Source organism: Sturnira hondurensis, unplaced genomic scaffold (genome assembly GCF_014824575.4).
Source record: "Sturnira hondurensis isolate 20B ecotype Veracruz unplaced genomic scaffold, ASM1482457v3 Scaffold0014384, whole genome shotgun sequence".
NCBI classification, from domain to species: Eukaryota; Metazoa; Chordata; class Mammalia; order Chiroptera; family Phyllostomidae; genus Sturnira; species Sturnira hondurensis.
This window is the reverse complement of record NW_028087015.1, coordinates 19,840,697-19,857,892: the sequence shown is the minus strand read 5'-3', so window position 1 is coordinate 19,857,892 and position 17,196 is coordinate 19,840,697. Positions and strand designations below refer to the sequence as shown.

Genomic DNA, 17,196 nt, shown 5'->3' with positions numbered 1-17,196 from the left:
ACACGAGGATTCTTTCACTCTTTGAGAAAGCCTGAGAAAACAAACTTTAAAAGCACTGTTCCCTCTGTTAAGGATCTTCCATATTCCCAACGGAAGATGGGTAGGACACCAATAAAAAGCCCCTTATAACATGTAGTTTCCTCAACAGTCTTAGGAATAAGCCACACCTGTTGTTAGGTGGAGCTGGAAGCGGGATGAATGGCTTGGCATCTCTGGGTAGGCTTCTTCTGGAAGATGTGACTTTCTGGCTTGAGTTTTAAAGGATGCGTAACTATTCAGTGAAGAACCAGTCGTTTTTGTTTCCAATCTGCTAGGTACCAATCCAAGATCCCTGCTGTGCCAGTTACATGACTCAGTCTGACAACACCCAAACTGGTTTATACCCGGTTCAAAGAGTCCACCGATCATGCGCTTAGATGTCGTGGCATCTTAAAATTGTTACACAACTTTCTAAACCTTTGTTCTGCATTTCTTTACCTGTTACAGACAGGCTCCGAACAATATGCAGACCTGTACAGGGTCAGGTGCCACCCTTTGAGGGATTATTAGAGATGCAGATTGTCAGCATCCGCCCTGCTGAATTCCAATCTACATTTTAACAAGATTCCCGTGTTTCTCGTGCTGGCTTAAGTTTGAGGACCTACCGTAGAGAAAAACCAGGATTCACTACCAGGTGGGTTTGATTCTTCATTCATCTGATTTTCTTACGTTTCCTTTAGGTCCAGAAAAAGGTTACATTTTAAAAGGTGCAATTAGCCACGCCCTCTTCCAGTTTATAAAACTAGTATTCCCCGCGGCTATAAAAACGTCTCTTAACCTGTCGGCAGGAAAGAAACTCAACACGGGAAGGCAGCTTCCAGAAATTCTGATTAGCGTTCGTCCTCGGCTTTGATCTGGCCCCAACAGCCGGGGCAGCTCCGCGGACCGCGCTTCCTTCCCCGGGGTCGCTCATCTGCCGAGCTGCATTAATGAGATCCGTGTTGAGCGGGTTCCAGGGTCCGCTAGAGATCAAAGGCACAAAAGAATGCCCCCCAACCCCTCCTTCCCGTGACTACTCCGTCTCTACCACCAGAGGAGTCAACTGCCTCGCCCACCCCTAGGTGAGGAAGCCGGGACTTAAGTGGAACCGCTTGGACCCCGCCTCCCTCGTCCTCCGCAAAGCCTGGGGCTGCCTAGGCGCGGAGTGGGCCGGACCGTGCGGTAGGTGAAGCGAGGCGGGACCGGGTGGGGTGGGGCGGGGCGGGGCGGGAGGGGCGGGGCGCGCCAGGCCGGCTGGGCGGCACCGAACCCTGCGGAAATGCGGGGCGGGGTTTACTGAGGGCTGGGCTCCTGATGGGGCGGGCCAAGGCTGGCTAGTGGGCGTGGTCTGGCGAGCGGAGAGGGGCGGGCGTGTTCTCCTGTCTGCGAGACTCAGCAGCGGTGAGCAGGCTGAGCCAGAGCGCCCGAGTACTCATCGCGGCGGCGCTCGCGCGGGGAGAACGACTCGGGGCTCGCTTTGTGGCCGCGGTCCGCCTGCCGGCGCTCTGCGCCTCCGGCCCCAGCTCAGAGGGAGGGGGGCACACTCCCAAGTCCCCAGCCGTTCCCCCCACACCAGCCCGGGGGAAGAATGTGCCACCAGCTGTTCTCCGCTCGCTTGTGCTGCGCCCAGAAGTGAAAAACTTGGAGGAAGAGGAGACAAAGGCTGCGTTTGGGACGGATGAGTTGAGAATTGGGTTTGGGCAAACAAAAGGTGCGAAAGACGAGAAGGGGATAAGGCGATGGCAGCGGGGGAGCCTCGCGGGCTCGAGTTCCTGGGAGTCGCGCCGTGACACGCATGGTTTCCCCGGACCGTCTGCTGGGCTGACTTCCGCGAGCTGGACACCCGACTCGGGCAAGTTTGGGAACGCACTGGAACAATGGACAACTTCTTCCCCGAGGTGAGTGTGTTCGCGGCCCCGCTCTGGCTGCTTTCCGTGAACCCGGCGTGGGTTCTCTTCCTGCTCAGACCTCGATGCCCCGGAGGGAGGGATCTGCCCACAGTGCCGCCCGCTTGCCTAGTACCTTTCCCTAAACCCGAGAGGGCGAAACTTCACGGGAGTAGCCTGAAATCAACGCCCCTCACCCTGGGGGAGACACTGGATGAGTAAGCCGAGGCAGGTTTTGTTTTGCCTCGCGCTTCCACTTTGTCCCAGGAGGTAGGGAAGGTGAGTTTCCTTGTGCGTGGGTGCCTGGCTCACCCTTGTCCCTGCGGCGCCCACGTGAGGCAGCGGGCTTCGGGGCCCGGCCAGGGCATCTGCTTGCCCGACTGCCTGGGTGTAGGAAGTCCAATAAAATGTTCAACTGGGACGTGCCTTTCTTCAAGAAAGGTCTGGTATTTCCTTTGCAAAACGTGCTGGCTTCCTGTGAGAGGGGTGCAAACACTTCCAGAGGAGACGGCTTAATGAAGTGTGAGCGGGGAAGGCGAGGGTTTAATCATTCACCGAGTTCTCTGTCCGCCGGACCTTTGGAGCCTAGCTTCTAGTTCTCACCGAGAAGTGCTCTTTTAGGGCTTGAGATAATTCTAGAAGGCGAGATCAAAAGATCATATGTTCGTTGTCTTTGGCCGATTTTGAACTTGAATGTAGAGAAGATCGTTTGGGGCAAACAATGGCTATTTTAAAACTAAACTGATTCCCCTTTTAGGGTCATTAAGGGCAGGACATCAGTTACTTGAAATTGTTGAGTTGAGAACCTTCCCCAACCTACCCCCCCCCCCCCCAGGATCCAGAGTTACTGTGGTTTCTTGGTTCCCTTTCCTTTCTTGGTTGTGTTTATTTAATAAATTCTGTTTAAGTTTGGGGCTTGAAGTGGCTCAAAGTAAACTTAGTTGACTTATAGGGAGTCTGATGTGACTTTCATTGAAAGCTAGCGGGTGTATTTGTGAATCCAGGACGGCTTTGGAATGTTCCAGCAAATTAGATTGGTGAGGGTTTGCCTCTGTTTTCACCAACTTGCTTTATCAGACTTCATTGGAAATTATATTTCAAGTCATTCGGCTTTCTAGATGCCCATCTAAACAACTATTTATAATGGCCAAAGTGATAAATATATTCTTGTGTAATAGTAATATCCAGTGTTTTCAAAGTAGTGTCCCACATATGATACCCACATTCTCTGTGATAAGTGGGCTGGAAAGGAATTAATCATGCATTAATACGCCTTTTTACTTTTTTTAAAGAATGAAATCTATAATTGTGACACCATCACATGTTCTAACCCTTCATACCTAAAACTTCATGCAGGAGTTGTAGGTTAACCAATGATGGAAGACCAGTGGACTGTGTTTAAGGTCTTTATCTGTAAGAAAACCTAGGCTTTGCCTGCAGGACAAATTCTTAACTCTTTTTTGACTTTACTTTGTTTTTGTGTGTTCTGGGTCCCCTGGGAAATACGTTGAGACATAGAATTTGTGTTATGTTTGTTGAGTCCCTGTCCCCATGAAGCTGTTCTGTGGAGTACAGGGGGTCGGTGACCTCCCCTTGGGGAGAACTCTTCCCTCTAGTGCAAGTGGGAAGAACTGCAGGATAACATGGGACAGCTGCAGCCTGCCCCTCACATTCTCTGTTTGAAAACTTTTTCCTTACACTACCTTGGTTCAGTGTGAAATAAAGAAAGTAAAAAAACACAAAAGACAAAAACCCTGGCTGTTGGATTTTACTTCAGTGATTAATATAATATTGAAGTTGGTCTTTAGCCATCACCTTCCATTTCCTAGATGAAAAATTTTAATCCAAAGATGATATTAAGTCATTTGCCCAAGGTTGAAGAGCTTGCTATAGAATCCAGATCCCTTTTCCTCTGTTGCTAGTGGAAATTATCATTTGGGGGAAGTGTTTTCTTATTTTAAGTTATACTTTCAATCTTGTACTATATTTCTAAATCAGCCTTCAAAGTTCTGCCTCTAAGGTGGAGGCCAGCAAAGCCAGTCAGGGAGGCCAGACAATGCTGTATAAGTGAAGAGAAACTCCTAACGCGGATGCTGTCTCTCACATTTAGTGACTTATAATGGAGTGTCCTTTTGTTACACTGTCCAGTGAAGAAAATCTTATGTCCTGTTAGAGTAAAAATAAGGTATAGAAGTGATATATTTCCAAGGACAGCAAAATTTTAAGGCCTCCTCATCACTAAATGGCAGCCTGCTCAATAACTTTTTCCATTGTGATTTAGGCATAATGACTTGTTGCTTATTGGATAATAATTTGAACCTAAAAGCTGACAATTGAGGGAAAAAACATTGAATGAGATATTGTATGTATTAGCTTCATATATGAGTGGCCGGATAATAATGAAAAAGGAGTTACCTGAGACTACTAGCCAGCACTGAAGAATGGGCCCAGGGTTTCTCAAACTGGGGACCTTGTCATTTTTGGCCAGTTCATTCTTTGTTTTAAGGGGGAGCGGCTGTTTGGTGGCTTGTAGGATGTTGAGCAGCATCTCTGGCCTCTACCTACTAGATGCTAGTAGAGTCCCCAGCGTGACAACTAAAATGTCTGTAGACATTGCCAAATGAGCCATGGGGAGCAAAGTCACTGCCCATTGAGGACCACTGAGCTAGACCCACGAGGCAGTTGCCTTGGGGAATGAAGTCCCTTGCTGCATTAACAGCCCTCTTGTCTGTGAGTGCCTGCTCTTTATAGCATCAGACATCTTCCTGCCTCCCAGGCCAGCTGGGAGCTTGTGAGGCTTGTGTCCCTAAGCTGATGGTTACTGACTTCAAAATGTACCTCCGGATTGGAGAAACCGAGCATCCTACATTCCCCAGTGGAATTTGTTTCTTCATGGCCTGCTTTAGATTTTTATGGATTCTCTAAGTAAATTGTATGTGCGCTTCTGGGAAATGTTGTTTTTTCAACATTCGGAGGTAAATTGTTAAAAAAGTGTATTTCAGGCAGTAACTAAAGTTATGTCTGTAATCAAAGCAACTTGTTTTAAATCAGAAAAGTCTCACCAGCAAAGTGGCAAGACTACTGAGCAAACATGTTGTTGACATTTTGAAGTAGATACTGTTTCCATGTCTCCAAGGCCAAGTACAGTGCTTGGAACACTGGAGGGGCTGTAAGTACCCACCAGTGGAACTCATAAATGAGCTTGACTTTTCTGTTTCCTATTTTAGGAATAGGTGGGGCATAATGGCTGTTCAAGCAAAAGATCTTTTGAGGATTATTAATAGGACATTTATAAATGCTTTGCTTTTAAAGAATATGTAAAATGTACAGAACTGTGTTCATACATACAGATATTAGAAGCAGGCATTAATGTTTTAAGGGATAAACTGTTAGGTACAGTAAGAGTGTTTTCCACTATTTACAGCCTGGTTCACTCTGAGTTGGAACAAACTCAGTTTGCAAGATGTTAAGTGGAAACACCTTCCTCCTTTCCACTGTTTGGGATGGAATCTTGGATTTGGTTGTTACCTGAAGTTTCTCAGCTAGCTTTTTTTTTAAATTATTATTTTTTAAGATTTTATTTATTTATTTTTAGAGAGAGGGGGAGGGAGGGAGAAAAACGGTGATGTGAGGAAGAAACATCTGTTAGTTGCTTCTCGCAGATGCCCTGACTGACTGGGAACCGAGCTGGTTACCCTTTGCTTTGTGGGATGACGCCCAACCAACTGAGCCACACCAGTCAGGGCTCCACTAGCTTTTTAAGCTGGGAGGAATTCTTGGGTCTATTTTCTAATAGTGTTATATGTATTTATATATATATATATATATATATATATATATATATATATTAGAGCTTATTGATATTTGTCTTGGTTAAAAAAAATTAAGATTTGCTTTTGGCAATGCCTTCCCTTCCCCCAAATCATTTCTCCCAGGAAAAAGGGAAGTGCCGAGGACTTCCTTGTCCCACCAAATCCTGAAACCCACTTCTGATGACAGTAATAGAATCAGAGCATTTGGTTTTTTTTCTCACAGTGGAGTTGTAATGTGTTGCGTCTTCTGTACACTCTGTAAAAGATTTCTATTGTCAAGTGCATTTTTTGGCCTGTGTCACATTGGGAACAGCAAAGCCCTGGGAGCAGCTGCGAGCAGGACAGTTGTTGCCAGCGGGGAGCCCGGATCTCCGGGCCAGGGTGGGCTGGGAGAGGCTGCTCCCCGTATCATGTGGCTGCTTTGCTCTCAGCTCTCAAAATCAGGCACAAACCAGCGTGGTGAAGGGAGCAGGCAGACTATTTGCTTTTCCATCTCTGCTCACTTTAATTTTAAGTGGGGTCACCTGTAAGGACATGCACCCTGAAGGTGCTCTTCAATTGAGATTGGTAGGGTAGGGTACCTTACTGTTAATGGGGTTCAAAATTCTGCATTCAGGGCAACTGCTGTGTAACATTTTCATGTCATTAATTTGCAGGAAACATTCAAGAATGAGCAATTCAGGAAGTCTACTTTAGGCTTATAGCAAGACTTCCCCTGCCTAAAGGCCTTTAGGCAGAGGGACAAACAGTGACTCTGTAAAAGCATGGAAAAGCTGTGTCTGGCCGCACCCTCCCACCTGTGAGAGCTGGGCCAGATTACCAGGCCTTCCTGGTTTTTAATTCTCTGGTCTATAAGGGGGCAAAATAGTGTTGGCCTTGTGTGATTATGAAGTGAATTGGGGGTGAGATTAACAAAGCACTTGTCACGCTGTAGGTAGGTGAGGAAAAATAAGCGTTTTTGTTGTAGTAACTTAGACGGTAAAAGTGAGTGGCCCTCAGTGGGCGAATGAAGGCCCAGTACTCAACGGTGCAGGGGAGTCTTGGCATCAGAGCTGCTCCGGTGTCATTTCTTTGTGCTGGATTGCGTTTATTAATCTGCTCCCTTTCAGCCTGTGCACTTCCGGTAGATTTTATATTTCCAGAGCTTTATCTAAAGCAGATCCCTATTGCTCACAAAATCAGACTCACGCTCATGAGTCGGGTTGTCCAGGCCTCTGATCTTGCAGCTCTCTTCATCCTTTCCCCTGCATGGACTTGACTCCAGAGGCTCTCTGACTGGTCTAGTTCATGGTGCCCCTACCTCTCTTTCCTCTGAACTTGGCTCTTTCTGTCCTGGTCATCTTGGGAATTTACTCCCGTTAGCTAGAGGCTTTACATACCTCCCCGCTCCCTTCTCAAATGAGTAAACAGTGTCTTGAGAGGTTAAATATCCCATTTATAGGTTTTAGAACCTTGTTTGCACTGAAAGGTCCTTAAGGATGGGATTCTGCCCTTGTATATATGGCTGTTATTTTTTCCATAAGTACAGACTTTTTTAATGGCGGAAGAGGAGATGCTCATCTTTCATTAATTACAAAGCATTTTAGAGTTCTTTGAAGACAATAATAAATATGGCTAATGTTTATTGAGTGCTTGTTATGTGCTCCCTGTGTACCCGAGAGCTTGACATTCAGTAACTCATTTAATCCATTTAACAACCCTGTACCGCTCTACAGATTAGGAAAGTGGGGCACAGAGAGGTCAAGTTTTAGCCCAATGTCACACAGCTGGGAAATGACAGCGGGGATCTGAATCCAGACTGGCTGTCTCCAGAGCCCCCCGGGCTCCTCACAGCCTGTTGGTGTCATTAACCTTAACGCTGGCATCATTGTCATTGTTCCCAGGCACTTTGATGAGGTACCATATACAGTAGGCAGTTAGTAAATGATTTTTAAGTTGAAAACAGTGTGGGAATTTGGGGGAACAAGTGGTCCACACCCCAGAAGCATTGCAAACCCAGCAGGAAAATGGGAATCAGCTTTTGAACATGACACTACTTTTTAGTTGGCTTTTTTTTTTTTTTTTTTTTTTTTTTACTTAACGAAAGAGGGGTATCTTGTGCTTCTTTGTAAAATGTGGTTTCCACAGCTGCTGGCCCCAACCTCATGAGGACGGTGGGAAGATTGTATAAGAAGGCACTTAGAGAACTGGGTTTTTGAGAAATGTTTGTTTTATTAAAAGAAAGGGTCGGACAACTCATTTTTCTCCCCAGTTCTAATGCTCAATTACTGGAGTATTCCTCTGTGAGGTTTTCTGAGGGAATCTTGTCTTTCGAGTGACGATGTTGGCTGCGTTCCCAGAGTTTTCCGTATCAGTCGTGTCGTCCTCGTTGGCTTACTGACACTCATGCAGTGACCGTGCCAGCAGAGAGGAATGTTTTTCAAGGATCCTTCCTTGGGTACAATATTTTGCTTCCTTGCTAAATGTCTTTTGCCTTTTTGCAAAATGTCTTCCCCAGGCCGAAAATAAGAAACTTGAGCCCCCAATTTCAATCTAGCATCTCATGTCACGTGACAACATATCCTCCGACTCTGTCAGTTGCAGGAAGAGGTGGTGGAGGTCTGGCGGCAGAGCCAGGGAGTAGTGTAGGGGAGCCATACACTTCGTCCCTCTCTCTGCCTTCACCCGGGCTTCCGTAGCTGCTGAAGAATTGGAGTTCCTTCTGTATAAAGGTGTTTTATACATTGTGCTCATTTAAAAAGTGAGATATTCGTACTAGAAAAGCTAGGCAAGGTTGAATTTTTGCACTTTGGGGTAGGCACACTTATCTTTACTGTCTGATTTGGGGGCCAGGATAACACAATATGGGGCTATTGCAGTGTAGCTTGTTTACTTGGTCTCTTACCCAGAATTGGGTCCTGAAATAATCCCATAATTATTTCAAATATCTTTTTTGGGTGGTCAGTTAATAACATGTGAGCACTATCCACTGACATTGTGGGGAGAGGTGGACCTCTGATGAGTCTGCGCCCATGGTGTCTGTTCAAACAAGGTTTCATCTAGTAGGCCATGTACTGATGAGTGTGGCCGACCATGCATTTTGGTTTTTTTTTTTAGTTTCCTAGATACTTACGTTAGGTTCCTAGGAATATACTTAGAGTTAGAAGTGTTCTTTCTGGGAGAAAAAAGTTTTTGATAAGCATAGATTTGCTTTATTACTTTTCTTTGTCATTCTTAAACCATGTTCCCCCCTGATTCTGCAAAGCTGCACCAAGTTTAGAAAATGCCTTAAGCAGAAGACGGAAACTTCCTGGGTCCCACTCTTGACATGTTGTGGTGTGTGCTTTCTGTGCCTCCGTAGATGGCAGAGTAAAAGCACACCTGTGACGCCCACTCTAAGTTGATTGAGAAGAGCCCTCGATGTCCGGACGCTTGCCTGTGTACGGGAGCCTCTGTCATTTTCAGGGTTGGGGTGGGAGTACAAATGCAGGCCCCCCCCCATCACATATCTAAATATTTACAAGTTACAGGCAAGCTCACAGACTGCTGAATGAAACCTCTTCTATTTTCCTACCGTGACAAACATATCTTCATTAGGACACAATTGAAGACATTGTGAAGTTATGGGTTTTACTGCTGAGAGTCAGCAGACTGTCAAAGATGAATGAAGATGATTGATTATAGCTGCACATGTCCAGGGTCCTTTTGATGGGCCAGCAATGTTTGCATGAGTAATAGACATAAACTCCATGGTACATTTTCTATGAATCTCCTTTTCTCCCCCGTGTTTCTGCAAAGTCACTAATTTTATGATGATTAGTCATGACTTTCGCAATAATTTATGTTTTATTGGTAGTAACACCAAAGTAGAAATCTTTTTAAAGTCATTGTGGTTCTTAGATTTACTTTTAAAAAATTACTTTTCATTTGGAGAAGGCCTGCTTGCTGAGGCTGGATGTTAGTCACCGGCATTGTCAACAAAACACACACAGCAATATTTAGATTTAAAAAGGAGTAGGACTGTATATGATAAATTGTTTATATCATAGGATGTACACAATTGTGTAATTGTATTATGTCACTGTCATTGATATTGTGAATCTCACTTAAAAAAAGACTTTAACATTTATTTTTAGAGAGAGGGGAGGGGAGGGAGAAACTGAGGGAGAGAAGCATCAGTCAGCTGCCTCTTGCATGCTCCCCACTAGGGATCTGGCTTGCAACCCAAGTATGTTCCCCTGATGGGGAATCGAACCTGTTACTCCTTGGTTCACAGGCCAGTGCTCTGTCCACTGAGCAACACCAGCCAGAGCGTCATCACTTCTTAAAACAACCTCTAGGCCCATTACATATTTCTTGTTTTTCAGACCTTTCAGCATTGTGTATATTATAAAGAAAACAACACAGAAGTTAACTCATTAAAACTCTGTTTTCAGATGAGGTTATATCTTAATGCACCTTTGCCATAAAATAGTCTACATAATAATGTGATTGGGGATTGTGTGTGTGTGTGTGTGTTTTTCCCTTCCTAGTCATATGACTGTTTTTATTTCCTTAATCTGATATTTAAATATTTTCCCAAAATTGCAGTTTTTGTTGCATGTTTCACTTTTGTTCCTTTTTGACTGAGAAATTTTTTCCTTAATGTTTTAAAAACACATTTTTAAAGTGAAATGGCCAAAGTGTGTTTGGGTTTGGGGAAGTTTTTGCTAATATTATTAATGATAAAATAGTTCATAACAAATAACTGCCACTTACTGTGAGTTCAAAATTAATAATTCTCAAGACCCAAGACCGTGATTTGTTTTTTGTGGGACTTCTCTTATTTATTTATTTATTTATTTATTGCTATTGGGATCTACAGGGCATTCTAAAGTCTGCAGCCCAAGGCAGCGCCCTAAGTGCGTACTTCTCAGAGTGGCCCTGCCCATCCCTCTGGGGCCTACATCATCGTCTGTATGACCATTGTAGGCTGTTTCTGGTGTGCCTTTATAGAAGACAGCACACAAACATTTTTGTACCTATATCATTGCGTGGTCTGATTATTTCTCAAGGATACCATTTTCTGGGTGTGACATTTGATCAGAGAAGGCTTTTGCACATTTCTACTTACAGCTCAGCAACAAAAGTTGTATGGGATGTGTTAGTGCAGCTTACTGCGGCACAGCTGAGACACGCTGCCAGGATGTGTTTGCGATAAGAGGGCTTTGATAGACTCTTATAGACTCTTGGTAGAGTCTAACTCTTGGTAGACTCTTAATGACATGCATTGTTTCCCAAAGGACGTTAACATTTAGTCCTCCATTTCTGGGGCCCCTGCTAGGTCTTCTTTGAGCCTGGGTGGGGGGGTAGAGGCGTTCTTCTCAGTGAATAGCAGGGCTGTTGATTTATGTCTAGCCCTCAGAAAATCCCAGTGTGGTTGCTAATGTTCATTTAAGGCCAAAGCACACACAAAGGATGCAGCCTTGTGCTGCCTGGGGAGCCACTGGCCATTTGTTCAGGGTACCGTGGGTAGGGATTTTTTTTTAAGTCCTCATTCCTTTGCATTGTAAATATCCTTGGGAGTTAACCCTGGGCCATAGCAGTAATATGGTGGTGTTCTAACTGTAGAGACTTGAGTGACATGCAGGACTGGTGTATGTGTCTGTATGTTTGACTTTAAGACTTATTATTTTAATTAATTTCCCGTAGGAAATCTTTCCATGAAGTCTGAAGTAAGTGTTGAGTGCTGGGCACAAATAACATGGCATCGTTTATGATGGCGTCACTTTACGCAGATTTGCCTCTGTTTATTCCCGCCCACGCTTTGTTCTTTCAGTGATGTGGGCTGATGGCCAGCGTGTTCAGCCCTTTGGTAGCTTTCAGCCTTGGCTTTTCAGATGGGGACAAGTGTGCTCTCTTTCTAGGCCTTCTCAATCTCTTCACTGTTGACATTTTTGTCTGGGTCAGTCTTCATAGTTGGGGGCTGTCCTGTGTGCCTTGGGATGTTGGGCGGCATCCCGGACTCTGATCGCTTGTTGTCAGTGGCACTCACCTTCCTCAGTTGTGACAACTGAAAATGTCTCCAGATATTGTGTATGTCCCTTGTGAAGGAAGGGGGTGCGAAGTGACTCCAGAAGCCACTGCTGTGGCCGCAGCTGAAATTTGACCTCTCTAGTACATTTTTCACTCCTCCTTTGTACCGATTCCTGATTGCTTTTCACCCCTGTGGGTGATGAGGAGCACACATTTATTAGTGTTGAAGTTTTATTTTGTTTAGGATCCAAACTCTAAATCACAGTGTATCACCCACATTGTGTGGTAAGTTGCATCTAGCTGTACCCTCTGTCCAAGGCTTTTGTTGGTCTCCCTTCTGGCGTTTGACTTCTCATTCCCTGGGGTCCCTTTCAGATCCTCTCCTTGGGGCATTAGAGAAACATATGTGACACTGTACCGATGATGAAACTGACTGGTTCTCTAGCAGAACAAAGAAGCTCATATTCTCTTCAAGTTGAGAACATGTTGGAGTAAGTTGTATCTCCTGCCCTCTCTCCCACGTATTTATTTTGTACAGTTTTTTTCCTGGGATACATTTAAAAAAAAAACACAGTAGGCTCTGAAGTTGCCAAAACATTTAGTATAGTGAGGTCTTGTGCACTTGCCACCCAGCGTCCTTGGTCACCATCTCATGTAAAAGTGGTACCATACCAAAGCCTGGAAATGGACATTGGTACAGTCCACAGACCTCATTCCGATTTTCCCTGCTTTTATGTACATATCAGTGTTTTCACACGTGTAGGCTTGCGTAACCACCAGCATCATCCTAGTAGAGAGCTCTCCATGCCCTAAGCTACCCCGTGAGAAATACTCCCACCTCCCCCCAGTCCTTCGTGACTACTAATCTATTCTCTGTAAGTTTGCCTCTTCTGAGTGTTAGGTGAATAAATCAGACAACATGGAGACCTTCTGAGGTGGAGCTTCCGCACTCGGCACCATTCAGACCTGCCCGTGTTGTTGCACGCATGGGCCGTTTGTTCCGTTTTATTGCTCAGTAGCGCCCTTTGTTCTGGTGCTCATTGAATACCTCTTGCTAACCTCCATTACCATTCTGAGGCTAATGGTCATTTGTGCAATAAAATACTCTTTTTTTGTCCCAGGGTTGTTAAGAGCCGAGATTCTCATGGCCCTCCTTGTTTACTCCTTGTAGTGAATTTAAATGCTGTTGTCAAATAATATTTTTGGTTTGTAACTCTGTCTGAAGTCTCTGAGGTAGATTCCCTGAGACCTGGTGCATTTGAATTTGCTCATCATGGTACCAACTAGCAGGTTTCCATTCCTGGCCTCTTACCCTGAGACAGGAACTTCATGGAATGAAATGATTTTTGCCTGGTTAATACTGTCGATGTGACAACCTTAAAATGTTACAGTTCCACATGGGCTGGCCAGGGGAGCAAACGGATGTTGGAGCTTGCTAGAGCTGAGACTTCTTCGTATGCCGAACAATAACGCAACAAGATACTCCTGTCATTCATCAGTATCGCAGCAGGGCTGAGTGGAAGGGGATCTCTTTGATGTAAACCGAGACTTCTAAGGCCATTTTAAGGCCATTTAACTGGAGTTAGGCATGTGGTGGTAGCAGTGGTGTGGGGGACATCAGGTGTGAAGTATGACAAGAGAAACTAGGATAGGCACAGACGACATCCACCCACTTGATCAGCCAGGGACTGGGCCATCCCGGTGCCCCAGTCCTAGGACTCTGTCTGAACTACCCTCACACGTACAGCCAGTTTCTCTGCTAATCTACTGGACTCTGTCTGTCTCCCCCCTGGATCTCTGATTTTGCCACCTTTTTGTAATTAAATGGACTCAGTCCATCTCACATCTGGTCTTCCTGTCTTCCTGCTGCCTTCTGTTTTTCCCAGGACTGCCTGTCTTTTCCCAAGAACCGTGTGTTCGCGTGATTTGCACAAAGGAGAGCAGCTTCAGTTTGTCATTTTTGACTCCCCAGTGTTTCAGGCTTAATTCGATGGAGGGACCCACCTGTTGGTTTCTCTGATTGTCCAGGGTATCTGTAGAGCTCTCTTCCAACCCAGTGTTTCAAACAAATCAATCTTTTTCCTATCAGCCTTCTTCACTGTCCACTATCCGCATCCATACAGAGTAACTGAGAATTGCTGTAGTGTGGATGGTCTCAGCCTTTTTCTCTAATGACATACCTTTGCTTTTGGTATCTTTCCTAATTCTTCCGTTGCTGCCCTTCCAAGCCTTTCTCCTGTGGAAATGAGGTATCTCACTAAGGCCCTGTTCTCTGAGGGTTTGTTTGTTTACATGTAGTAGCTGTGTTGTGTGCTGTCAGAAGTAGAGTGGGTCTTCAGTAGGCAGTATTTCTGAACTGCTTACAGATTCTTAAGAAAAGTTAGCAGCCTCCCCATACTGTCACACATTTTTGCCTTGAACGGGGCAGGGTCATCAGAATACTGCCTTGTGAATCACAGGCACTGCCGTTCTAAAAGATTTTTATTCTCTAGGGATTCTGTCAAAAGTTGATATCAATTTTAGCTTCAAGAATATGAAGTCAGGTGCAGACTATAAATTCTGACATAAATTTTTCAGACCTTGAGAGCCACTGGAATTCTTGGATGTTTATCTTGGTAATGTGGTTTTTCAGCTGTGTCGATTTCCTTCTTGCCGTTGGGCAGATTGGTGGGTTAGGTTACTGTGTTTTAGGTCCTAAAACCAGGTTCACTTAAGGTTCTCTTTGCAAAGGCCAGTGTGTCTTTTTCCAGAAATATTTCAAAGGTGGGTTCTCTTCTTGTTTTTCAAAGTCAACATCAGAAGGAAAAGACATGATAGCCCTGGCTGGTGTAGCTCAGTGGATTGAGCACAGGCTTTCAAACCAGAGGATCGTGGTTCAGTTCCCAGTCCGGGCACATGCCTGGGTTGCAGGCCAGTTCCTAGCAAGGGACCCATCAGAGGCAACCATACATTGATATTTTTCTCCTTCTCTCCATCCCTTCCCCTCTAAATAAAAAGACATGATAAAATGAGCTCTTTGTTGTGAAATTAGGAAGAATAGATTCCACCATATAGAATTTTGGAGAATAAGCAAGGCAGGGGCTGTTTTGCGTGAGTTGTGAAGGGTCATTTGTACATCTATCTTTTTACCTTAGTTATTTCCCAGTATTTTATTTAAAAGATGAAAACATGAATCATCAGTTCCAATAGTAAAAATGGAGAGCAAAAGTCACTCTAGCGCGGCTTCCTTAAGGCCCTGCTCTTGTGTGGTTTGTATGCAGTGCTCAGAAATGTGCTTCCGTAAGGGACACTCTCTTTCATGGGGTTCAGAGAGCTCTTAACAGGACTGTGTGACATTATTCTCCTGTATTTCTGCGATATCAAGTAGATTCCTTTTATTTATCATGAGGCACAGAGAACTAGGTTACTTTACCCCAAATCTACCACAAATGGTGGGGTCAGCGATAAAACTTAGGTTGTGTCCTTTGAGTCTCTTAAAATCACCACAAGCTCTTAAACCTCCACCAGATCCCTAAATGGGAATCTTTAACGCTGGCGTGCATGTGAGACAAGGAAACGGGATATCCTCAGAAGAGTTAAAGGCCCTAGAGGGTTTTATTTTGCATTTTTATAAAATGTTTGGTGAAATTCAATACCTGTACCCTTAAGGAAAGCCAAATTTTGGAAGTTTGTTTGTTTATTATTAGTTTTTAAATAATGGGTATAGTGTGTCTTTACCTTACCCAGCTTAGGACAAAATTACCTTTTAAAGAAAAAAAATATTTATTCCAGCAGTGTTCTCTAACTCAAGACAGTGGTTTATTTGTCCGAGAAGGAGACAACGATATGTGATTAGGATTTGATATTGTGGGGGCTTTGGTTACAGTGTGACCATAAATGGCACTCAACCTAGTGGCTGCGCCAGTGTGCTCTGTTCAGTCTCCGTGTCGTCTGCATTTTCTTGTATCTGGTTTAAATGTACTGATCACTTACCATGGGCTGGGTCTGTGCTACATTCTTCACATGGATTATGCATTTGGTACCATTCTCCTCTCCATTTTACGTACGAGAGTACTGAGTCTTAGAGGTTGAGTATTTTCCCAAGTTCGCACAGCTGGGAAGTGGTAGGACTCGGACTCGGACCCGGACATGGAACTGGCGTGCGTGTGGAGGTGCTGGCAGCAGGTATGTGGGGGGAGGTGCAGATGGCAGCTGTGGAGACCCCTGGGGTGTGTATTTGCTTCTCCCCAAAGAGCAGGCCTAGGTCATGTGAATTGAGCCGGGGAAGAATGACCCATTTTGGCCAGCGACTGGAACAAGGAGGAGAAATTTCCCTCTAACCCAACAAGCAAAATCACAATTCTCCCAATTGTTCATGAGACAGCAGTGAGTGAACATTCATCCTGAGTAAGAGGCACAGTAGGTGTTCTTTTGGGGAAGAAGATTCAAAGACTAATTTCAGTGACATTTTTATAGGTTTCTAGGTGAGCATCTCTCCTGAAGGCGAAGGTCACGCTGAATCGCCCAAGTCATTTGTCATGGCTTTTGCCTGTTGGTGATAAGCCCCAGATTCCCATGAGGCGCTGTTGTGTGAGGCCTGTTTGCTTTGGAATCTGGGAAGTTTCCTGAACCTTGCTTGTCGTCTGCAGAGCTGACAGCTGCCATCTGCCTGGTAGCTGTCAGGGGCCCTCAGCCGTCTTGTCACAGATTTGGGCATTTGGACTCTGCACATCCTCCTCAGCAGAGACGGATAAAAGTGCTGTATTGTTCTAGTTCAGGGGTGAATTTTCTTTTAGAAAGACTTTTTCTTTTATTAGAGAAGTTTAGATTCATAGCGAGTAATAAAATTTTAAGGAACCATTTGGGAGATTGACCTCCCTTCAAGTGATGGGAGAGTTTTTTTTTTATCCTCAGCCGAGGAAGGGAAAGAGAGAGAAACGTGGATGAGAAGTGTTGATGGGTTGCTACCGGTAAATGCCCAGACCAGGGATTAAACCTGCAACCTAGGTATGTGCCCTGACCGGGAATTGAACCCGCAACCTTCTGATTTCTGGATGATGCTGCAACCTAGTGAGCCACACCAGCCAGGGCAATGTGATGTGATATTTAAAAAAATAATAATTGGCCCTGGCTGTTGTAGCTCAGTGGATTGAGCGCGGGCCTGCGAACCACACGATCGCGGTTTTATTCCCAGTCAGAGCACATGCCTGGGTTGCAGGCCAGTTCCTGGCAGGGGACACACCAGAGGCAACCATACATTGATATTTCTCTCTCTCTCTCTCTCCTTCCCTTCCCCTCTAAGATAAATAAATAAAATCTTAAAAAAAATAAAAATAAAAATAAATAAAAAATAATAATTGATGGTTTACATTTAAATAGACTCTTCCAAGCTCCGATTCAGTTAAGGTGGTGATATGGTAGCTGCTAATGTTTTTCATTCCTAACAAAGGCAGGTTTTGTAGTTTACGAAGTGCTGGCATGGTTATAAAGTGTGCAGTCTGGGTGTT

General features: G+C 44.8%; 1 protein-coding gene across 3 annotated transcripts in view; it reads left to right on the top strand.

Annotated features, from left to right (window-relative positions):
• Positions 1–479: 479 nt before the first annotated feature.
• The window catches only part of MYO10 (myosin X), a 195,067-nt gene continuing 178,350 nt past the window's right edge, over positions 480–17,196 (top strand). For 2 of the 3 annotated variants that reach the window (XM_037063037.1, XM_037063036.1), the window contains exon 1: positions 1,401–1,916. In XM_037063037.1, coding sequence (XP_036918932.1) covers positions 1,896–1,916 — 21 coding nt within the window. In that variant the 5' untranslated portion in view covers positions 1,401–1,895. Of the gene's footprint in view, positions 674–1,400; positions 1,917–17,196 lie in introns of those variants that run through there. The other variant, XM_037063038.1, reaches the window with a different exon arrangement.